General features: G+C 40.6%; 1 protein-coding gene across 2 annotated transcripts in view; it reads left to right on the top strand.

Moving 5' to 3' along the window:
- ADAMTS3 (ADAM metallopeptidase with thrombospondin type 1 motif 3) overlaps positions 1 to 24734 on the top strand; it is a 107853-nt gene that overhangs the window by 69832 nt on the left and 13287 nt on the right. The window contains exons 5-16 of one of the 2 annotated variants that reach the window (XM_088521956.1): positions 2272 to 2471; positions 12952 to 13035; positions 14639 to 14795; positions 16480 to 16585; positions 17597 to 17740; positions 18346 to 18478; positions 18961 to 19074; positions 20202 to 20347; positions 21121 to 21296; positions 22162 to 22295; positions 22856 to 22979; positions 24614 to 24670. In XM_088521956.1, the coding sequence (XP_088378082.1) occupies positions 2272 to 2471; positions 12952 to 13035; positions 14639 to 14795; positions 16480 to 16585; positions 17597 to 17740; positions 18346 to 18478; positions 18961 to 19074; positions 20202 to 20347; positions 21121 to 21296; positions 22162 to 22295; positions 22856 to 22979; positions 24614 to 24670 (1575 nt within the window). The remainder of the gene's footprint in view (positions 1 to 2271; positions 2472 to 12951; positions 13036 to 14638; positions 14796 to 16479; positions 16586 to 17596; positions 17741 to 18345; positions 18479 to 18960; positions 19075 to 20201; positions 20348 to 21120; positions 21297 to 22161; positions 22296 to 22855; positions 22980 to 24613; positions 24671 to 24734) is intronic. The other variant, XM_088521957.1, reaches the window with a different exon arrangement.

The raw sequence follows: 24734 nt of genomic DNA, 5'->3' as shown, positions 1-24734 counted from the left end.
GAGCAGATGTGGGGAAAGACACTGCAAAAAGGGAGGCTTGCTAAGTAATTATTGGCTAATAAGTAGGGCAAATCAGCCTTAAAAGTCAGCACTTGTTTTCTCATATTAGTGTTTCTCTGCTAAGGAGCAGTGCACTTAAATAGTGCCTGTCCTGTTGAGCCAGGACCAGAAGACAAAAGTTACAAACCACTGTAACTTGGACAGGGTTGGTAGTACTTAATAGCCTGTATAATCCTGGTGCATTATGCATTATGGACAGACTATGCTCCATGCTGAGGTGAGTGGAATGGTTGTGGTTTGTTGTTGTTTTTTTTTTTTTTTTTTTTTTTTTTTTTTTTTACCACTGAGCCTAGGTTTGGGGTTTCTGCAAAACTAAGGAGGCAAGCTGTGTTTCTGAGGGTGGGAGGCTCCACTGGAAACGCTTTCCATTGTGTGTGTTGTGGGGTTTTTTGTTTGTTTGTTTTATCTGTCCAAAACTTGTCCAGAAATAGTCACTGATTTTCTTCGAGGAATGAAAATATTTTTTCTTGCTTTTCTGGGACTGTGTAATTGAAAAAAATCTGGGTTGCATGCGTAGAAAATATTGGCACATTCACTTTACCCTCTCTGCAGAAAGTGGCTACATATTACAGAAGAGGCAGGGAGAGAAGCAGTCCTTTCTGAGTCCTGCTGCCTGCTCACATACACACAAAAAAGGATTCTCCTCTTCCTTTGAACCACAAAACCACCTATTTAAGAAGGGAAGTGTCAGCCAAACCAAAGGTGCTGCTTGGAGCAGATAGTTGGTCCTTTCTGAAGTGATGTCGAGCCATGCCATTCACGCAGGAGGCGTAGTGATATGATGACATTGCTGGTATATTGCCGTTGGACACTACGCTCAGCAGCTTTGCCAGCTGCAGCAATTTTTAGAACTGGAGCTTGCCTATGAATTTCTCACTTGTGCGCTATCACAGCGTTCGCATTCTTGAGTGTGAGAGGACTTGCGGTTGGACTGTGAAGCTCTTTGCAGGCCTGGTCTCTCACCCACAGTGATGGTTAAGCTTCTGAAAACAGCCTGGGAAAACCTTGCCATTTGATGTGGAGTCTGGGGAGAGTTATTTATGTGTTGCTGCACCACTGAGATACCTAGCAGGGAGAGACGTCCCAACTAATTGAGCCAGTAGTTAAATCTGCTCAAGATGAATTACAGTGTGGTTGTCCAGCACATCTTGCAGTATTGGCCTTTGTCCTGCTGTCCTTCCACGAGCAAAACTTCTATCCAGTTTATTGGGAGTCTTGCCTAAAATTGTGTGATGGGTGAGTTCATATCCTTGCAAGCTTGGCTTTCACGAAGGAGGGAAAATCCTTGAGTATTTAAAAGTTAGATCATCTTTTTCATGGATGGAAGAGTGGGGAGAAGGGAGATATTTCCTGGCTCCATGACAAAGCCAGACTCAGGAGTAGTCTGATTCCTAGTGAGGACTGCAATATCTGGCTAATGGTTTCTACTGTAAGATGTCTGAAACAGGCCTCTCGAGTGCTGCTCATTACTGAAGAGCATGTTGATGTGCTGGCTCTGGTTTTGGAAGAGCTGGGTGGTCTAGAGCTGTGACTTTGTTTCCTGTCAAAAATTCGTGATGATGTTTTGCTTTACTATCCTGAGGCAGTGATGCAACTTCTTAGTCATTTCAGATACAGGATGTATTAAATAAATCCTCTTAAAAGCCTATTTAAAATGGTTCATTTAAAGTCTGAAAAAATGAGAGAATATTAAACTGAAGAACTTGATTCTTCCCACCTGTTATTTTACTATGTTCAGAGCTGCTCTACTACTTGGTTCTGAGTGGAAAACATACAACACAGCGATTTGTTAGCTTTTCAGCATGAATTGGGAGCAATCACATTATTTTTGAGTGGCAAAGCCACAAATTAGCTTTGCACAGCAACCCCAGTGAGTGTTAAGGCACTTCGAGACATACTTTAACATGTTGCAAAGGAGGGGGAAATTCTGGGGTAGGAAGTTGAATATTTGGCCTAAATTCTCCACTACTACTTAGAGATAGGTTATTTTGTTGGAAGTAAGAACTGTGTAAAATATTACAGAACTATATAATGAATTACTTTTTTCAGTGGGGGTCTGGTGATTCTTTCAGCCCCTGGAATCTCTTTTCTCCTTGTTCCTGAATTATCCTATCCAAGGAAGTGGTGATTAGATAGGTAAGGGTGTTGTATGGGTGGATGTTTCTACCATGGACTTGGAACAGGTGTTTATGTCTTGCTGTTTCTTTGTAGAGTCTCTTCTTGGGGGCCTTGAAGACCTGAGTTCCCTGTACAGCAGCGTAGAGCAGCAACTGAATGAAACCCTGAGGCAACGCAGGCACGCGGGAGACGACGACTACAACATTGAGGTGCTGCTAGGTGTGGATGACTCCGTTGTCCGATTCCATGGCAAAGAACATGTTCAAAACTACCTCCTCACCCTTATGAACATAGTGAGTATCTTCTGTAGAGCTGCACTGCTTGTTTTGAAATGTGAAAGGCTTTTCCAAACTCTTCCAGGAATGGCTAGGAGATGCATGTTTGATAAAAATATGATAATTATATGATAATTTTGTCTGCTGTTGGATTTGTTTCTTTCTTTGCAGGCTATTCCTTTAGTTGATCTTTCTCACTGTAGTCTTCCAGTGTAATTCAAGAATTTCCCATCTGGGACCCTCAGTAAAAACACAATCTTTTACACACCTCACAAAAAATAAACCTGCACAAAATAATTCTCCTAGCCGTTACATTCACAGCAATGTTCTTGCAGATGCATTCACCTTAAAGCAAAGTCTACTGAACTCTGTGAGACTGTCTTCATATGCAGAGATTTTTTTTACGCAGTCCTGAAGGACATGAGCATTCCTCAAGGGCCATTTTAACAAATAATGTGCTGTGCCTTGTTCTCCTTCCTTCATAAAACTCAGTTATACAGATCAACAACAAAGCTGAAGAGGGCAGAATTGAGGGTGTTGACAGTCCTCTTCATGCTTTTTGGGCAGAATAAATTTGGTTAAAAACAAAGGAGAACGTTTTTTTCCCACATTCTGCATTGTAAAAATAAAAACAGTCCTCTCCTCCCCCTCAAACCTCAAAAACGTCCAGATAGCTGGATGATGGCAATGTCCTCCCTTGCATGTAGGATAGAGTTTTTGTTTCTGATACATGCGTTCAGTTGATAGACGCTGTGAATGATGTGAGGATGTTACAGACTTAAGATCTCTGTATTTTAAGTGTGTTTGGCAGTTGTTGAACATGACAGTGTGTAACCTGACAGGCTCTTGGCTTTCACACTTTGGTCAAGTCCACTTTGTTAAGTCGTAGAATCATAGAATGCCTAAGGTTGGAAGGGACCTCTAGAGGTCATCTGGTCCAACCCCCCTGCACACACAGGGTCACCTAGAGCACGTGGCACAGGACTGCGTCCAAGCGGGTTTTGAAGATCTCCAGAGAAGGAGACTCCACAACCTCTCTGGGCAGCCTGTTCCAGTGCTCTGTCACCCTCACTGTTAAGAAATTTTTCCTCAAGTTCCTGTGGAACTTTTGATGCTTTAGTTTCTGGCCTTTTCCTCTAGTTCTGTCAGTGGCCACCAGTGAAAAGAGCCCAGCACCATCCTCCTCACTGCCTCCCTTGAGGTACTTATAGACACTGATTAGATCCCCTCTCAGCCTTCTCTTCTCCAGGCTGAGCAGGCCCAGCTCCCTCAGCCTCTCCTCATAGGGCAGATGTTCCAGGCCCCTGATCATCCTTGTAGCCCTGTGCAGCTCCACATCCCTCTTGTACTGTCTATGTTAAGTACATATGTCTATGTACTAAGTTCTATGTTAGCTGTGTGTTATAAATGGAAGAGTGATGTCTACCAAGCAGTGTTGATCACAGTTATTACCTCAAGGTAGCAGAGTGTTGTCCTGGGTGGTATTCTTGTCTTTTGTCTCTTATTCAGTGCTTGTCTCAACAAGAAGCTGGGAATATTCCCTGATGCAATACTAGTTATGTTTGCTCTCACTTAGGACAAATTGATAAGACGCTTATTCTGTAAGTTAAGATTTCTGGCAGAGTTAACAGGAGTATTCAGTGCTACCACGGAGGCATCTTACTTTTGTACTCGTTGCCCAAGTGGAGGAAACTGGAAGGGCTGGGGATGTGGCAGATGCATTTCTTCAGGTCTTGGGGATTGGAGTCTTGGGATCCCTTGAGATTATTTTTGGCAAAGATTTACTGAGATTAGTCTCACAGGATGACTTTGCAAACTTCTTATTAAAGCATTCTACTTGCAAGTCTTTGTCAAACACCTAAACATTGTATGATTTTACAATGCTAAAAGAGTTGAAATTGGAATATTCAACTTACATTTCCTTAAATTGGAGTACGTCAACAAATTACTAGCAGTGCTGTTGCCTCTGTCAGCATTACTCATTTGAAAACTAGCAGTGAAAACATGCAAGGCTCTTGTGGGAACTTTAAGGTCTTCTACCTTAGTTTTCCTGTTGGTTCAAGGTCAGCAAAACTGTTTGTACTTTTTCTCAACCAAGTTGCTACCAGCTTCAGTGGGGCTCTGCCTGAACAAGGGTAGGTGAGGATCTGGAGATATGATTCTGTTCCTCCTATTCTTTTACATAGAGAAGAAATATTTGGAAAATATCAGGAAAAAAACTGTAGATCTGTTATATTTTTAATAATTCCGAACTTGTCTTGCAACACAGTTTTGAAGGAAAATCTAGTTCAAGGAGAAAAAATGTGGACAAGTGTTCTGAATAACAAATGATAATTTAAAATCAAGAAATTCTAACCTTATTGAAGAGAGAGCGAGTGATCTAATAATATCTGTTTTTTAACTCGTGTGGCAATATCTCTCTTTATGTAAAAACTGCAAAAGAACAGAGGCTTATAGAACTTCTTAACCATCATGTATTATGGTGTTAGCTGGTATTTTCTGTGTATGTATACATCTAAAGCTATAAAATCAATGACAGGATACTGTATTGAATTGTACTGTGGTACAATTCATGTTGTATTTCAGAAGTTGTGTACACTACTAAATGCTAAAGTTACATAAGCTGAAATATTTTCTACTTTTTCCCTCTTAGAAAAATCTAAGATTATACCCATAAAATGAATGTAAAGTGGATGTATAATTCCTTCCAGTATGTGGCCTCTTACTGATACATACAAGTGTCAGGTCCATACAGATATGCTTTAGTAGATGTGGGTGCCATAAAGGTTTTCCCAGAAAGAAAAAAAGCCATCTTAGGGACAGGCTATAGGGTAAATGGCACCTCACCATTTTTGTCTGTGACAATCTTGTCTCTCTGACAATCCTGTCTCAGTTATCCAGCACTAAACATGCTGCCTCACCTACTCTGGCTCCCAAAATGAATACCAGAAGTTTCAAGACCTAATCCACAGAACCTGAGAGAAAATTGTAAATAAACTGATGCGTGTTCCAGCTCAACTATGGAGAAATTTACTCAGTGAGAAGTATTCACTCATATGTATTCACTGTATAAATCTAGAATGAAAAAATCCAGACTTGCACACTGTAATTGAAAAGCAGAAGTTAGTGTGCTAGGCTTACAGCGTGGAGTTCTGTTCAGCCTTGTGCGTTTTCTGCTGCTTCCATAATCGCTAGCCTAAATATTGTAGGTCACTGTGGTATTCCAATATGCTGGGGGAGCAGCACACTGACAATCAGCAAAGGGCTACTGTAGAATCGGTTTGATGAAAAGGGGCCTTGAGCAATATCTGTGCATTTGGTTTTGGAGCCCAAAGCATTTCATCCTAACTTCCTTCCCTGTCCTGGCAGGCACACAGAAAGGTTTTGGCAGTGCTGTGTTAGGAAGTTGGGCAGGAAGGTTTTTTAGAAGAAACAGCTACTGAGCCTGGGCTGCTCTGTGGATCGCCTCTGAGACAGAAGTGAATCAACAGCAAGAATGTGGGGGCAATGCATGTATCTAGTAACAGTGTCTATCTTTGTTGTTAGAAGAAGCTTCTTTTTTAGATTTGAGGGAATTGGAGAGCACATGGGCAAGTCTTTGCTTCTTCCTAGAAGATCATGAGCCTCTAGGAGGGCAGCTGTTGCAGTCAGATGCACAGCCGACATCAGCAGACATGGCTCAATGCAGCAGAAGTTGCCTGACAGAGATGAATATGGCTTTTGGATTAATATTAGGTCGAGGTCCAGTTGTATAAGGATTCAAGAAGAATTGAACTTTGCAGCTAAACTTGTACCTTCTACTCTTCCTGAAAGTAGGATCTCAAGATGAGAGAGAATTTGTGCTGGTCACATTGCTCCCCTTCATGGGGATTTTTGCCAGTCTGGTGGTGCTTGCTGATACCAGTTTGCCTTTTTAGGCAGGGAAATTAAGGGTAGTTTTGTCACGCATAATGCAGTATGTGGAAGATAGTTCCAGATTAACTCCAAATGAGCCAATATATGCACACATCATAGACAACACTCTTTTGCTCAAGTGCAAAAAGCAGTATAATTGTATTTCACTAACCCCATGCCAAGACTAGTTATCCTGGGCACAGTGCCATGCTGACCCAGCTATAGTGCTCTCAGTGCCAGGTCACTGGGAACCAGACACTGCATTGCCCAGAGGTGTCTTTGGGAACTCCAGTGCGGGGGTTCATCATTCATTTCAGCTAAAGAAATGCTCGAGATGTTTCCAGGTATTTAATATGTACCCTTGGCTTATGAAACGGGCTGTAAATCCTGCAGAATTGGAGATGCATCTAAAACTGATATTAAGGGACAAAACAGGAAGACAGAAGCCCAAATGAAGCACAAGCAAACAATCAAGTGTGGTCCCTAGCTTTTGGGCCAAGCTTTGCCGTTATCTCACAGCATGAACTGCAGAAGGCGCTTACTGCCTGCTTTCATGGAGGACTAATGTCATTCCCTGGGGTTATTTCTGGTCACTAGGAATGACCAGTGACAGAACTGATGTTTTTATCTCACCTTTCCCAGCACTGTGTGAGAACCAGCAGCCTCCATCTCCTGAACTCTGCCATAGCTTCTGCTCATAATCTGCAGTGGGGCATCCTATGCAGAACCTGGGGAAGGACAGCAGGCAAGAAGGTAGTGTTAAAACTGCTAGAGCAGTAGGAGACAGGGAAAAAGAGGCAGGATCCATACAGAGAGGGATTTATAGGACTTCACTACTCACTTGGCTTTTGTGCTGTGCTGTGTGTAGTAGGGCTGCTTTCCTCTCCTCCCCATCATGCAAGAGAAACCTGTAACAAAAAGAGAGGAATTTTAAAGACATTGTATAGAGCTTAGAAGGAATTTGTCAGTAATGAAATGCAGAACAGTGAAATGTTCATAATGATCACTTTAAGCAAGAGGTAACAAATACAGTTTCTTAAGCAACCACTTAAAAAAGCTTGAGGTTTTCAATACCCTTTTGTTATATTTGAAATTAAAGGTCCCCTATATTAGGCAATTATTTGTTACTCTCTTGGATGTTTAGTTAAGTTTCCCCAAATTACAGTAATTGAGATCAGAAAGAAATGCGCACAGAGCCCAAGTTATAGTAAAGTTTGGCAAGCAGGTTTGAACTTATCAGTATTTATATCTTGGTATATGGCATTATGTTTGTTTTCTTGAGCATAAACTAGGATAGGTAGAACTTCTGTGCATTATTCATCCTAGAATTGCTAGTTGGTTTAGACAGAATTCGCTTTTGGTGATGATTGTGGCTATCATTTTTTTTCTCTCTCTCTCTTAATAACCATTTTAGATGGTTGTCCATTATCAGTATACACATAAAAAAAAAAGAGTCCACATTTAATTTTAATTCCAGTGAAATACTGTTTAAAGGTGGTAATATCAGGAGTGCTCAGTGTTGAAGCTAATGAGAGTTTTATGATTGACCTCGTTAGGGACAACACCTTCCATAGGTCTCCTTACCTGTTCTCTATTTGCCTGTTGCTTGATCTTAATGTTTTGGCAGCAGATATAGGACAACCATGAATTAAAGTGGATTTGCATAGCAAGACCAAAACATATTAATCAATTATATTTTGGCATTTTCTAGTCTCTAACCCTATCACTTGCTTGCCTGATTGTTACTTCCTCAGATAGAAAAGTCAGATCAGCACTTTTTTTTTTTTTTCTCCCCTGTGTAGCTCCATGTAGAAGTGGGAGCCAGTGCTGGTGTCTGTGTGACGTCTGCAGTGATCTGAGTGGCTGCATAAAGCAGGCAGGTCATCTGCAGCATTTTCCATGCGGTTTGAATGGAGTGTTCTTGCTAGTTCAGAAATGCCATTTCCAGATTTTCCATGAGCAGTGACTTGAGATTATGCTAAAATGCACAGCTAATTTGTACTACTGAAGAATGTGAAATAGGAGTTAATATACCTTTGGCAAACATGGAAGCAAGTTGGTGTTTGACCCTAAATAGTCTGAGATAAAAAGTTACTGTGATTAATTCCTATGAGTAACAAAGTATTTTTAACACAGTACTTGCTGAGTTTTTTTTTTTTTTTTTTTTTTTTTTAAGCACATGCCTCATGAGGCTTCAGCACAAACGTGATTTTGAGACATTAAATTTGTCTTTTGGCTATGTGACCAGATGAGGGTTATTGAAATAAACAATCATTAAGTTTCCTTTTCAGAAGTTGCCATCTCCCCTATGTCTTGGTTCCTGTTGTTTCCCAGCCTCTATTTTGGAGGAATTACTAAACAGGAGGATTTGTAAGGAGTGTCATGCTGTTTCTTTGCTTATACCAAAACATCAAAGCAATACAATGTTGGCAGGAGATGAACTACAGAAAATCATCTCCTCTAGTGTTTTTTCTCTCTGTAATAAGTCTTCATTAAATACAATTTTGGAATATTTTCTTTATAGTTCTTAAAAACAAGCATATAACTTCGTAAACTGCTCAGCTGATTTACCTTTCAAAAAACAATTCAAAAGTGTTTTCTAAGTATTTTCTAAAATATCAATGGCTCCATCTACTGGGAATATACAGGACAATACAGAATCCGGGCAAGTTAAAACAACCCTCTTGGCTGAGAAGGTGAAGGTCAGCAGCAATAACAGTGTGGCCTTTTTAGATAGAATGGTATGTATTTTAGCCTTGCTTGCTAAGATTTTAACAATGTAACGTTTAACATGTTACAAGGAGTTTTAAACAACACCTAGGTAAAATGGGAAATGCAAAGTAAATGCAGATAAATCTCTACTTTAATTCCTCATGTTTGCGCTTCACAGAGGGCACTGGGGGATGTTATTTACAGGCAGTCTGTTCTGCCGCCAGTGATATAAGAGTTTGAGAGCCATCGCTCTTGACTGGGACCCAGGGTGGGTCACGCTGTGGAGTGGAGTTGCTTGGCTTCAAGAATGGACCAGCTCCAAGCCCTCACCTCCTGCCACAGGGAGCAGTTTCTGTTCTTAAGACCCACTTCTTCCAATCTCCTAATGGTGAATGTTAATATTTGACTTAATCAGGCTTATACTTTACCTTTTGCCTGCCTTGATTTCTTACTGCCAGTCCTTTCTATAGAATCCAGTCATTACACACTCACTTCTCCCATGTATCAGTTAGTTTATGGTACTTTCATTCTAATTTTGCCTCCAACCTGTGGTCGAGACTAATGGCACATGTCAGTGTCACCAAAAGAGCTGAATTTTCTCCTTGCTATTTGCTCAGCATAATCTGGAACTGCACACGTTGACTGTGGGGACAGGAAACAGCAATGTCTTTGACAGAGGAGAATCCAGCCACTTTCTTTTAGGGAGCAGGGTCTGGCTGGAAGATGCCTTTATTTCGAACTGTTGTTTTATGCGTACGTCAGTTTGAAAATATTGGTTTACTTGTGACATTGATGCTGAGTAGCCGTGGGCGAGTCTCCACGTAAACACTGAAGTCCCTTGTTTAGCAGCTATCTCCCTTTCTCAGGCCTCCCCACTGCAGCCTATGGGTTCATTGCCAGCTGTACATTGATTTTGTCTGTTTGAATAATTATTTATCCATCCAGTAAACAGATACTTTCCGACTTCATCTGTGGAGTCTCCCAGTTGTCATCACTGTCCAGTGAGACTGCTGACTTAAGTCTGTCTTCTGTATATTGCTGTTAAGCCCAAGCTAACCACTTTTTCCTTTCAAAGACTGTAACAGAAGCTGTATGGCCAGTTGAACATCTGTGATCTGTTTCCCAAGTTCACATCACAGAGATCAAGCCTACTGGGGCATGATTTATATATGCATTTTGTACTTCTACCAGTATCTTAGAAATGTAATCTGTTTTGCCAGTATAACCACAGTGTAAATGCAATTTCAGCTATATAAAAGTGCTACAGCCAATACTGGCAGTCTTCAGCACTTCTTTTGATATGTGGCCTTCCAGTAAGGTTACAGGTTTCCAGAGTTTCCTGTGTCCAGGTCATTCGCTTACTTACGCCAACTTACTTGTCCTGGACATGTGGAGTCCTGCACAGTGGGGCCCTCCAAGCAGGCCAGAAAGTGTAGGATGAGCTATGGTGTTGTGAAGAAATATAAGACTTGAAGCTTTAGGTAATCCATGGTCCTTGTGGTATCTATGAAAGTCACTCCTGGGAACTTTGCTGTGGTATGAGGGAAATTGTGAACACTTCTATGACAGAGACCTGTTGTGAGAGCAATAATATTGTGTTATTGAGGAGAGAATATGAGAGATGAATAATTGAACTTTGGAATAATTGCTTCACAAAGCGGGCAGAGTGAGTTATGTCCTAATCCCTGGTAGAACTATCCTGCTGACAGCCTGTTCTCAGTTGGTCCTCAGGGAGCTTGCATTTTTTAAAAAGCATGGACTAAAACCATTGTGCCAGGTCTCACAGTCTGGACAACTTGGAATGACCTTTTTCCCTCAGAGGAAAGGGGAAGTTCTGTTTAGCCTGACTTTAAAAAAAGTAACCTCTAAATCCAGTTCAAATATTACCAGCCTCCCTCTGAACACTGGTGTTTATTTTGCAGCAGTCACCCATAATACAATATTTATTTTCTTTTGCAGGGGATGAGTAACTTCACTGATGATCTGCTTGTGTCTGTTTTAGCCCCCTAATTTGTACGGTGGTGGGGGGACATTTCTCACCTTTCCAGATACAAGGATATTCCTCAAGGAGAACAATTTTGACTCATCTACATAATTTTGGGTCTTGAGCTTCACTTCCACAAATATTTTTTAGAGTTACGTGGTCATTTTTGTACGGATCTATCTTAAAAAATTTGTTCTAGAAAATCCACTGTGAAGTAAATCAGTTGTTCAGTGAGAAGGGCTTCCCTCTCTTGTTAGCCTGGATTTCTGCCTTGTTGTTGAGCTTTCTGACAAGAGAGAGCTTCTCTTCACAAGGATAGCTTCCCTGTGTGTGGGGGGCAGTTTCAGAGGTAGGATAAAGGGCTTGAGTCTTTTCCTCCATGGGAACAGCAATAAGATGGCTATATCCAAACAGCTGCTAATTTTTACAAAACGTAGCTACATAATTTCTTTGAGAACTTTATTACTTTGGAGGTTTTGCTGGAAAGTGATAAACGGGGCTAAAATGTATTGGACCACAGGAACTAACACAGAGAATGATCTTCTAACCTCTATTTCTTTTGAAAAACAATCAAAAAACACTTAAATCATAATTTTGGCTTTAAGTGTATTTGTGCAGATCTCACTGGAGACTTCTGCTGACCTAGGTTGTTGCAAAGTCATAGACTGTGTTATGGGGGTTTGCGTGGACTTTGAAGTTTGCTCTTTCCTGTACGTTTTTTTGAGACCTTAATGATTAGAGTTTTGAGGTCTCATGAGGTTGTCTTACGGATGGGTGTTTTCTCAGGTTAAGAGTTGTTTTTAACACAGTAAGCCTTTCCAGATCATGTAAATGTTCAATGCTTTGATGCAGTTAGTGAATTTTTAAATGGAATGCACTGACTTACAGAAGTCAAGTATATTTTGAGATGTCATTACTCTGTGTGGTATGCTACAGAGTTTATGTCTCTGGCAATGCTGTTGACTTGGAAACTTTCAGGTGAGAATTTCCAAGGCATTTCTGGGATTTGGAAACACTTGGCTTATTATTTTGAAGAATAATTTAGAGGCAAGAGTATTATTCAAATCTTCAAAACTAAACACATGCCTACATGTATGCAGAAATGTGGCTTCATTGTTTGTGTAACCTCATTGTCTAAATGTTCTGCTTTCCCAACCTGGAGTGTCATAACGCAAAAATGGCTTTAAGTCAAATCCTCAAGTATTTTCCAAAGACAAACCCATGCATAAGTTAATGGCACACTTTTTTGAATGAGAGCCGCTGGCCGAAGAGTCTTTTAGAAATGACCAAAAACACGCTAGCTTTCTCCCCATTAAAATACTCATCCCACATGTTTGAATTGACTGAAGTGAGACAAATGGTTGGTGAGTCAAATCATAACAGGATCTGGAATTCATCCACAATTTGAGTGGCCAGATGGCATAGCAGAGGTGGCCATGTGGGCTGGATAGTGATGGCTTCATCTTTTGTTAATGCAACTTCTATCTGCTCTTAAATTCCTCGGTGAACTTGAACACAGTGCTATAACCTTGCTTCCAGGCATAGCCTAATTTCCCATATTCTGTCTGTTGTGTTAATTAAGCATTCAGATAAGTATTTGCAGTGTTTGAACTTGAATTGATTTTTTTTTTCTCCAAACAAGTTTTCTATGGGCCCTGATTCAAACGCCATTAGAGTTGAGAGCTGTCCTGATGCGAGTTCAGTAAGTTCTCTGTGAAGGGGGAATTTGACAAGGGGAAGTGCAATATACATTTCTCACTGCATGGAAATAATTTGAGACTTGAATACTCCTTTGGAAAGACTGTAATTGTATAAGCACTTGAAGTAACATATACGTGTCCTTGGAAGTTCCCTTGGTATCATCACTGATGTTTTTCCCCCCTTTTATTTTCCTATCTTCTTTCTTAGGTGAATGAAATTTACCACGATGAATCCCTGGGTGTTCACATAAATGTCGTACTGGTCCGAATGATCATGTTAGGGTATGCAAAGGTGAGCAAGCCTTGGAACCAATTTCCCTTTTCATCATCTTTGTAATTATTTTCCCTCTGAATCATTGAAATGGCTGTGAAAGCAAATGTACTGCAGAGCTAGTTCCAGAGAGCTGTTTTCCCTTCTTGGCATGCTGTCTATGTGCTTGTGCCCTCCTTCCAGAGGCTGCCCATGCGGGTGCTTTTTGTGGCAGAGGTGCCAGTCTGGCTGTAGAGTCATTTCACAACTCATTCATCATATAGAAGCTGAAAGACAGCAGCAACCTAGTTTTTTTTCTGCAGTATTAGAAAGATTCAGCTCAGTGGAAAGCTGCTGTTCCACTATATCCTCCTCTTATGTCACCAAGTCACAGTGACTGATGCTGTGAGAGGCAGCAGCAGTGCAGAGAGAAGCAGCTCTCAAGTCAGGGAGAGCAGTCGTTAGCACTGACCCGCTCTTGCTGATGTTGCTGGGGGACTGAGAAGTGGTGGGGGACACCTCATCCTGTTGCAGCTGCACTCCTATCCGTGCTCAGCCTGCCCAGCCCTGCAGCCTGAAGTCTCGTCCTTGTGAGTCCTCAGGGAATTAAACTGGTTTAGGAGAAATGATGGTCTTGATTGACCAACCCAGCTGACAGGTGCACCCTCTGCAAGCAACCTGCTGAGGTAGCTATGTCCTTTTCTCGTTGTTGCATTACCCCCTTCTCATGAGTCTTAGCACCCTCCTTTGCTATTTGCCTGGGATAGTACTTGCAATGATTTCTCTGCTCATATGCATTCACTTTTTAAATAAACCCTTGCTAAATTGCTTAGGATGAGAGGAAAACTCTCATGCTCTTGAGGACTTGATAAAGATCATGCACCTCCCATTTAACTCGCATTAAATTTGAGTAAGTGAAAAGACCAACTTGATAATTCTGTTATGATTAGATTTGGTTACTTCTAACATAATGAGCTTGTAGGCACACGTGGTAGCAAAAATCTCACAGAATCACATGATACATCCATGTTAATCATTACAGATTGGTAGTCTCTTGTATGGAGATACAGTGCTTTGCACCAGCTGAAGACATTGTCGTATGCGTTTGTATCATTCACACCCTCCACAGAGACTGTATGTGTCACTACACTGTCACTTATCTCAGCTGAATCATGTTGTCTTCCAGCAGTCCAGAATTTAAACATGTCCCAGCAAAAATGTCCTTATTTAATCCTTGCATCATGGTGTGTGATACTCTTTCTTGCAGATTACAGACTTTATGTTAAAAGGCCGTTATTTCCACAGATGATGTGAGCACTCATGATAGAGTCTTCAAAAAAATCCCTAAGATGCACTATCGCACATGCGTAGTCACTGTTACATACCCACAGTGTGGGTATAAATTGCCTGGCAGCTCTTATATACCTGGAGATCAAGGACCATTAAGCTTAGAGGGAATATCAGCTACCCATTATGGATTGGCTCAACCTGCCTACTTGCCTAATAGGGAATAAGGCTAGCACGACTTAGAGAGATAGGAGTGAGGAAAAGAGAAATGGAGGTCTGACTGGTGCTCCAAGAAAAACAAAACTTGGCAGGTTTCTTATCTTCAGGAGCTCCTAGGTCTAACATGTTGCTCTTTCAGTCCATTAGCTTGATTGAAAGGGGGAATCCCTCAAGAAGCCTGGAGAACGTTTGCCGCTGGGCGTATCAGCAGCAGAAGTCGGATCCCAATCACTCTGAGCACCATGATCACGCCATCTTCTTAACCAGGCAAGATTTTGGGCCTGCTGGTATGCAAGGTAAAAAAAAAAAAAAGAAAAGAAAAAGAAAAAAAAAAGGCAATGAATGTCCTTGCCATTTTAAGTCTGACTGCAACAAATAAACACTTTGAGAGGGTTAAGTAAATAGTATTTTACTTTCTTCAGACAGCAAGCATTTGTATGCTAGGGAAGGAGACACTAGGAACTCTCAGTGCTCTTTGTATTTTATTTAGCTTTTATTTTATCACATTATTCTCTGTAGACTTCTTTTTATAAACAACCTGCCAGATAGTTGTATACATCTTTATTACTCAAGGAACTAAAGCTAATGGGGAGGTAAATTCACAAAGTACCCTATAGAGTCTGATTCATGTCGCTGGTAATAAATTGCCTGGGTGAGAGTCCTGAAATTGTGCTGTTCTGTGCACCACTGCAATAAATTGAAGCTTTTCTATTTTCTTGGTTCTCATGTAGTGACACTGCAAAATGTCCTTCCTGTAATGATTCACGCAGACCAAACAGTCACTTCATCTCTTGTGCTGTGGTCAGTGGTAGAGCTAGCATGGGGATTCCTCTCAAATGAGACATTATGTTTCTGTGTGCTTCTTGCTTGCATTCCCAGGTAGAAAGAGCAAGCAGAACACAGAGTAATTTCTGATCCAAAGCTATCCTACTAAATCTAGTGTCCCCCACCACAGCAGTCTAGTATTAGTCCTACAGAAGACTAATTCCTTCTGTTTTCTATGCCTCATTTTCCCCAGACACACAGTAGTGCTACTCCCTAAGTGTTACCTATCCTCTTAGAGAGATTGTCATAATTAAACCCTGGAATTTTTCCGGCCACTTCAGTCATCTGTCCAGTGCAGCACTGTGGCTGGATCTGTGGCTCCATTACTTCTGCCAGTCCCTGTGGTCTCCTCTAGTGCTGTGCCCATCCACTGTGCCTTTGACTTAAGTCCTGCACCTTGTCTGTGAAGAAGGCTCAGTTTGGGGAAAGCAGTGTAATGTATATAATTTAAAATTATGGCAGTAGTGCCTTCAGCTGTAATGTCTGGAGTTCACAAAATTTCACTGTCAGTTAGACATGCCTGTCAGTAAGAAAGCTTTTGTGTTGGTGAATGATATTGGTGGAAGCACATATCTGGTTCCCCAAGTAGTTTTCTGTTTTGTGAAGTGCATCATGTTTGGGGTGTCCTACTGAAGATGTATTAGATATTCATGTTCAACACCTCACCTTTCACCGATGCAATAGAGACGAGTCCTTCTGCAGGTCTGGACTGGCATGTCTAGAGTGAAACTGGTAAGATGAGATTCAAGGGAGACCTTCCTGTCTTCAGAAAGATTTCAGCTTTTTCTGGGGAAAAGACATGCAATGATGTGTACCAGGCTGTAGGTGGTGGTATTAATATGAACATAAGAAAAAAAAAAACTCAAAAAACAAATAAACAAAGACTTTAGCCCTATCTTGCAATTGAACAGAAATGTCATCTTTTGTATTTCTGGTGATAAATGTTTAAATGTCAGAATTAATACAGATGTCTGGGGAATCAAATGCAATTTGTCAGAGCCATTTAATCTACTTGAGAGTAATTGTAATGAGATAGAGAAAATAGACCATCAAGGCAAAATAATCTTGAGTTGTTCTCAGATAGGACATCTTATTGTGCTGAGTAGCTTAAAATAAATCTAATGGAGAAAAAGAAGACATGATTTCTCTCAACAGGGTATGCTCCCGTCACTGGCATGTGTCATCCAGTCCGAAGCTGTACACTCAACCATGAGGATGGGTTTTCATCAGCTTTTGTTGTTGCTCATGAAACTGGCCATGTGTAAGTCTAACTTTTTAAATCAAATTAGATTAAATTTGGTGATGCATCTCCTGTTTGCATAAACCAGTTTAATTTCCATGTATATATGACTGCTTTTATATTTCTATCTCTTTGGAATGCATCAGTGTTTTATGCAATGTAGTAGTAAGCTGGGGAAGAAGGGAAGGGGAAGAAAGAGGGAATATATTTTTTGTATAGTTAGGCGGAGAAGGAGGTAATGAAGTGAGAAACTTGGAAGTTGTCTTAATTCACTGCATTCTGTAGAGATAGAAGCTTGCCAAGCATCATGAACTTCTTCTCATTGACTGAAAGTGATAATTTGTTAGATTTTGCACTTTTTAGAGAATGAGAAATTGTTAGATTGGAAAGAGCTGATTAAGCAAGTATCTCCATTAGCTGCCTGAATGAATTCATATCAAGTACTGACCTGATTCTTTCTTTCTTTAAATAGTGCAAGCTTCTTTTTCATTTGTACGCCTCAGTGGGTTTCTCTACCACTGTAAAAGTAATACAGGAAGAAATTCGTTAAGTTTGAAATGACCAAGTCACTTGCATGTTAAGGTGTTGTACCAGGTGCACACTTGCAGGTGTAACATGTTAACCTGTTCAGCTCTATGAGTAAATAGGTGCTTTTAGTATGTGAGTGTACAAACACAAATAATTTAATGCCTGAATAAACTGCTCTATGATGAACAGAGTTGATTTTTTTTCCTTTATCTGAAGCATGAGCAGAAATCATGATCTAGTTACCTCATTCCTGGTGTTAACAAATAAAATGAAGTATAAATGCAAGAGTATTCAGAGAGTCCTTGGTGTCCTGACATCAAAGGAGATACCTATTTGAAATGCAGTTGATATCTGTGAAGTTGAAAAAAAAAATCATTTTGAATGATTACGTGTCCATACGAGACTGTTTTCTTCGCAGATCTTTTACCAGTTGTAGAGCTGTAAAGCAAAAATTACCCAAGCTTTCATACTGCTTTTTTCTTTTTTCTTTTTTTTTTCCTTCAGGTTGGGAATGGAGCATGATGGGCAAGGGAATAGATGTGGAGATGAGACAGCAATGGGGAGTGTTATGGCTCCCTTGGTACAGGCTGCCTTTCACCGTTACCACTGGTCCAGGTGCAGCGGCCAAGAACTCAAAAGATACATACAGTAAGGACTTGTAAATATGAATTGAGTCTTCAAAAGCATCCTGGTAGGCTTGTCTGTACCCCAGCAAGACAGTCCATGTCTGGCCTCCTTTGGTCACGCTGCTTTCTAATCAGCTCCTTTCCCATCACACTTTTTTTTTTTTCCCGTTTCCCGTGGAAAGGCTCCCATTGACTACAATGGATTTTGTGCGAGGCGTTATGTTGCGAACCATACTGCAGTTTGATGCATGCTGAGATGTTTCCCTTTGGCAGTGAGAATTGGAGAATATCTGTTTTCTACCTCTGGTGACAGGAAGATAAGGCACAAGTTCCACATGTATCTCTAGGGCAGAGAAAGGCTGGAGATGGTTCTCTATGGTCTTCCAGTAAATTCAGGGATTTTGCTGAGTCCTATCTGAGGCCGAGTCACGTTGCACTAAGCAACACTCCTACAGAAAAGACTGTCTGTGTTGCAGAGAGCAATAAGTGTATGTAAATGGGATAGAAAATGAATTGGAGAGAAGGAGAATTGCCTGTATTGACATCTAAGAATAAGTATGTTGACCTAGTTGAGCAAACTGCAATTACTGAGTCTTCTCATGGCTTTTTTCCTGTGTCTCTCTACAGCTCTTATGACTGCCTTCTTGATGACCCTTTTGAACATGATTGGCCTAAGCTTCCTGAATTGCCAGGCATCAACTATTCCATGGATGAACAGTGCCGCTTTGATTTTGGTGTTGGCTACAAAATGTGCACAGCGGTATGTCCAAGGCAGTCATTGCAAAGACAAATGTCAATTCAGCATTTGGCCTTATTTAATAACTGCTATGCATGCATTTTCTTCGTGGCTGACAAGCGCTTAATAGAGTAGTTTAGTCATGTAGGGAGGACAGAGAGATTTATAGATGAAACCTAGTAATTTCAGTTTAATGGCCAGGTAAACAGCACCATCACCCCCATGACCGAGTTGTAATAGCAAATCTGTCATTCCAAGACAAAAGGGAAAAAAAAAAATTCCCACCCCCACCCCGATTTTTTTTTTTTTTGCTGTCTCCTTCTTTCTTCTGACTAGCCTAGGACCAAGACATGCAGGCCATGAGCACCGCCCTTCTCTTTCTGAAGATGCTTTACTTATTGATAGTCCTGTATGAGAGATTAATTCACTGAGTGGTTGGAATCCTTATCTGAAAAATACTGATAATCAAATGTTGAATTTCATGTCCTGAATATCCTGCCTTTCAGTTCCGAACCTTTGACCCATGCAAGCAGTTGTGGTGCAGCCATCCAGATAACCCATATTTCTGTAAGACTAAGAAAGGGCCTCCACTTGATGGGACGGAGTGTGCCCCCGGAAAAGTAAGTATTGTGCCTTTGGTATGTTTTTATTAAAAAATAAATAAATAAATAACGGTTGCAGGGTTTCTCAACTTGAGTTAGGTTGAGGGGCATCTAGGAAACCAGGGAATTGCCCAGCACCTCCTAAGTGGAGCCAGAAGTGCTTCCCCAGTGCAGTGTTCCATGAACTGTACGAGTTTTGCTGTAGTACCAAGTGATTGGTGGTGGCTCAGCACATTGGAAGCACAGTTTAGATGTAACCATTTCTCAGTCTCTTCTGGGGCCTTTCTGTTACCTTTTTTGGATTCTTGACTCATCTGCCAAATACTATAAAGTGTCATTGGAAATCCACCCTAGCAGATAATGCTGTTACTGTAGGATGGGAAAACTCAGTCCAAAACTCTTCTTAGTGCTTGTGGTCCAGACATTCTGTGGCCAAATGTTTATGGAGACTTGGGATTAACTCTTTATTTTTCCCTTTTAATATCTCCCATTAGTGGGTGTCCTGCTGTTAATCCATTTTTAATTATAAAATTATACTCAATAAAAGTTTCTTTTAGCAAATGCCATGTATTTTGAGATGCAGGAGAGCCACTTAGACCATCTGAATATGCCCAACCTGGCAAAAAAAAGAACACTGTGCCCAGTGACTAGTCCTCTGTTTTACCTATTTAAAATGGTATTTGGTCAATATAAGGACAAAAAAAGAGAGAGAGAGAGGAAAAAAAAGAAACAGCCTCAGCAAGAACTTTATCCTATGATACAGTATTTAGAACATTAAAATTCCTTTAAAAAGATGGTAGAGACTAAGATTCAAATGAAACAAATTATTTAAAAGAGTTGAAACAAGGGCAGAACATGACGAGCTTCATGCATCTGCCTATAGAAGGAAATGTGTCAGGTTGAGCAGTGCTGCTTATTGTGGAGCTGACTGCAGTCACAGGGGGAGATGAGCTACTTGCATAGACCCTTGACACTTAGGCCCCAGCCAAGTCTGAGATCTGGTTTGTTTCCAGTCTTTTCTCTGAGCTGTCTCTTCTTAGCCCCATGAGTTCACATCTTTATGCTTTTAACTTGTTTTTGTGATTAAACGTTTGGTTTGTTTGTTTTTCTCTTCTTGTGTGTTTTGTTTGCCCGGTTTCCCTCAGTGGTGCTATAAAGGCCACTGCATGTGGAAGAACACTAACCAGCTGAAGCAGGATGGCAACTGGGGACCCTGGACAAAATTTGGCTCCTGCTCACGATCCTGTGGAACTGGAGTTCGCTTTCGAACACGCCAGTGCAACAATCCGATGTAAGTCCCTTAGCTAAGTTGGCAAAGTTGGCAATTCCAGTTGTCTAGAAATCTTAACAGCAAGTTTAAATGACAGTTACACCATAGGATAGATTCTGCTAAAACTTCCATTCTGCTCAAGCCCCTTTAAAAAACATCTTTTAGCAGAAAACCAGGCTCATTTTTGGAGAATTTAAGGACTGTGAGAGAAAAGCCTGTTAGATCATACCATAACATATTTAACCTTTGTAAAAGAATAAAGGGAATGTAGTACACAAGTTCACCAAACTTCACGGTGGGCTGTTAGGTAACAGCTAATTGTAAATTCATTATTGGCAGCATATATTTGCACATACATGGCTTCTGCATTAGAGCATGTGCCTTTGGGGTGTATGGGCAAGCACAGAAGTTCCATGCAAAAGCATGCCTTGCAGTATAACTGCTCTGTTTCCATTTCTATGAGTGCTCACTTTTTTTTGCCATCTTGTTACTTAAAATTAAGGCTAAAATTTCACTTAGAAGAAAAATCATAGAATCATAGAATGCCTAAGGTTGGAAGGGACCTCTAGAGGTCATGTAGTCCACCCCCCCTGCACACGCAGGGTCACCTAGAGCATGTGGCACAGGATGGTGTCCAAGTGGGTTTTGAAGATCTCCAGAGAAGGAGACTCAACAACCTCTCTGGGCAGCCTGTTCCAGTGCTCTGTCACCCTCAAATCCACAGTCCTAATGTCCAGAGGTTTTTTCTTTTTTTTTTTTTTTTAAAGACTCTCTTTAATATTTTCTCCTCATAGGCCAATTAATGGAGGTGAAGACTGTGCTGGGGTCAATTTTGAATTTCAACTTTGCAATACAGAAGAGTGTCCAAAGCACTTTGAGGACTTCAGAGCACAACAGTGTCAGCAGCGCAACTCTCACTTTGAGTATCAGAACAGCAAACACCACTGGCTGCCATATGAACACCCTGACTGTAAGTCCACTTATTGAGTTTACTGCACGTAGGAATATCATCCTATTTCTAGCGAGAATATGATCTAACAAGGTGCTTGTGGCTCTCAGCTCCTGTTAAGAGTGTTCATAGCTGTTAGTGCACTGCACTGTCACTCTGGCTCTCTGCTGTTGGGCAAAGTGTGCAGAGCTGCCTCTTCAAGTCCTGAAGGAGCAGTTCCTGCCCTCACTCCCATGCAGCTCTTCTTCCCAAGAGTGCCAAGTGTTAATGTTTGATCACAACTGCTGGTGGTAACTTCCACTGAAACTGTTTTCCCTTTCCTTATAGCATTTCCTGGTTCTGTCAGTCTTTACTATCACTTTACTCGCAGTGCACATGGATAGCTTTAAGTCTAAAATTGATTCTTAGCTTATTGAAAGGGCCCACAGAGGCCTTGAGTTGCTGACATTTTGTCCTGAGTTAAGAGATGCTCTGTCTCCTGAGATACCCTTCATATTCATGGCTAGGGAGTCACATGAAACCACTGACTAGGAAATGTGTGTTCAGCTGGCATTTTCCAAACAGGCTAAAAGAGCTACATATCCAGGTCCTCTCCCTGCTTCATGAGGCTTTAGCACCATCTTCATACAGACTCGTTTTTAAAACCCAGCTGTGATTATTCAGCCACCGTGTGATTTCCTGGTTCTCAGCAGGATTGGAGTGAAAGCTACTTTCAGAAACGCAGCATTAACACCTTCTTAAAAAGGGCTTTGATTTCAAAACTGTCTATTTAAAGTCCTTTATGTTTCTATTATATTCTCTTTTCTCCTTTAATAGGATATTTTTTTGAAGCTCATCTGGATTGCTGTTAACTTACGCAATTGCACTTTGTTTCCTTAATGCATAGCTAATAAGAGATGTCACCTGTACTGCCAATCCAAAGAAACAGGAGATGTGGCTTATATGAAACAGCTGGCACATGATGGGACTCGCTGTTCCTATAAAGATCCATACAGCATTTGTGTTCGTGGAGAGTGTGTGGTGAGTGACAGTTTCCCAAGGTCATCGTTGAGTTTGAACTGCGCTGTGTTCCTTAATGAATCAATCCAAAGAACTCAGTATATAATGCAGAGTCAGACTTGGAAGACATTTTCAAAGTAAATATTTGCAGTGTCGTGTTCTTCATAATTACTTTACGTTTACATTAAATTAAAGCAAGGGCCTATCCCATAGAAATACTGCATTTTCTCAAACTGGTAGTTTCATCTGCTTTTTCTTTCTTTCCTTATTTTCTTTTGTGAGATCTGTGTTCAGCTTGAGCAGGGGGATTGGACTAGATGATCTCTAGAGGTCCCTTCCAACCTCAACCAATCTGCGATTATTCTGTTGTCAGACCCATGCTTTTTCAGTCGTGAAGAACAAGGAATATAATGCAAGATCTTTTTCATGCTGAAACCATTATCCAGCTGCAGAATTTCAAAAAAAACTGTTTTTAAATTGAATATATCAGTGTTATGCCTTCATTTTGAGATGGCTTTATACCATAACTAAAGCTACAGTAGGTGACAAAACCCTCTCTCCTTTTGCTCTTCCTTCTGCAGAAAGTGGGTTGTGACAAGGAGATCGGTTCCAATAAGGTTGAAGATAAATGTGGTGTCTGTGGTGGTGATAACTCTCATTGCCGAACTGTAAAGGGAACCTTCACCCGGACTCCCAAAAAGCTCGGTAGGAGTCGCATTTTCATGCGTCTGTGTATGGTCTCTGTTGTCTCTGGTGTTTTCTGGTGTTTTGCATGCTGGTCAGCAGTGCAACCTATTTTAGAATATTCAAATCAAAATTGCAAGATTATGTTGTAAAAATAGTGTAGTTCTTGATAAAGAAATTGCATTTTTTAATAACACTGAAATATTTCTGTCTTTTAAAGGACCTATGAGAAGAAAGCTTGACAAATCTAGTGATCCAGAAATACTCACTATGCAGAGCATAGTTGTCTAGTTGTTCTTTTTAACTGCTGAAGCCCAGTCAAACAGTGTCTGTGGTCACTGGGGATCCACCCAGTCATGCAAAACAAAAACAGCAGTCTGTTCTTCTAACAGTGAAATACAGAAGAAATTTAGGTTATTCACATGATGCTGAGTGTAGCACCCGTTTATCTATATCCTATCCTATACAGGAGGACTAGATTTCAGAGTTTCACAAGTTTCTCTCTTCAATCAAAACTCATGGAGGATTTGTGAAGTGGATGCTCATGTCAAATTGGTCTTGTATAATGCTTCAGCCCTCTAGTCAAATAATGAAAAAATAAATTCAGCTTAATTCTGAACCAAATATAAAAATGCTTTGGTTAGAGTCCTCGTTTCTCATCTATTTGAAGCTGTGTGACTGATACCAAATGGAGCATATAATAGCATCCAGTTAGCTCAAAAACAAGAAGGACGTGGTTAACATTTTCAGACTGCTCTTGTGCACGTTTTGTGTTAAAAATAATTTACGAACTTGGACTCCTTCAACAATATCTGTTTAGTTATTTGTTGAGCTAGGACAGCATTTTCTTGTATATTTTGTTGTATATATTTTTACATTTTAAGGCTTTTCTATGTTGTTAAGTCTAGCAAACTACTCAGGAGCATGGATCTCCTGTGTGATGGAGAACACTGCTATTCCAGTAGTATCTGTAAAGTGTTTTAAGATAGAGCGGGTGAAGGCTTAGCAGCAGGTACAGTGAGTCTCTGTCTTAACAGTTAAAATGCTGCTAATTGCTGCCTCGAAGCAAGATTAACTGTCATGTTAATGGACATCAGCTTGAGCTTCACATATAGCCGTGCTTATTTCTGGAGCAGGCGGTTACTGTGCTTTTCTGACATAAAGCTGTAATTAGCAGAAGTAAATACTCGATATCCTAAGAGTGTTTGTGATTTTTCCCTAAAAAAATTATTATAATTTCTGCGGCAGAGGGAATATCCATGTAACAACCTTGGACCTGGTCTAATTAAGACCTTGTTTTCTAATGAGTTTAGTTTTTGTTTCTTAATTTCTGGAAAAAGAAGAGGGCAAAACGGAAGCAGAAGGCAAAATATGCTACTGACCACATGATGTTCCGTCTTGACACTTTTGCATATGGGCCACGGAGGATCACTGCATTTTCTTATGTGGCAACAGTGTTCAGATTGAAGTTTTAACAGTATTCTCAGTGTCTGGAAAGCAGAAGTACTAGGAGGCAGTACTAGGAGACAGTTCAGGAAAGACTAATGTGATCAGCAGCTTCTTTCCAAATGGTCTGTGTTTATGAAATGTTAAGTTGTTTTACAGTAACTTTGGCAATCTAGTCATTTAAAGGACTAACTGACCTCTTTCAACAGGAAAACATTTAAGCAAGAGATGCCAAAAAGAATTCAAGTTGCTGGAAAATGAAATCTGCAAGTATCTAACTTATCATCACCTACCTATTGGTCTACCTTTCATTGACTATTAAAATTTGCT

The sequence above is a fragment of the Tinamus guttatus genome, unplaced genomic scaffold (genome assembly GCF_059628265.1).
Source record: "Tinamus guttatus ecotype Peru unplaced genomic scaffold, ASM5962826v1 Tinamus_guttatus_pri_ptg000140l, whole genome shotgun sequence".
NCBI lineage: Eukaryota > Metazoa > Chordata > Aves > Tinamiformes > Tinamidae > Tinamus > Tinamus guttatus.
This window is presented reverse-complemented; position numbering and strand designations above follow the sequence as displayed.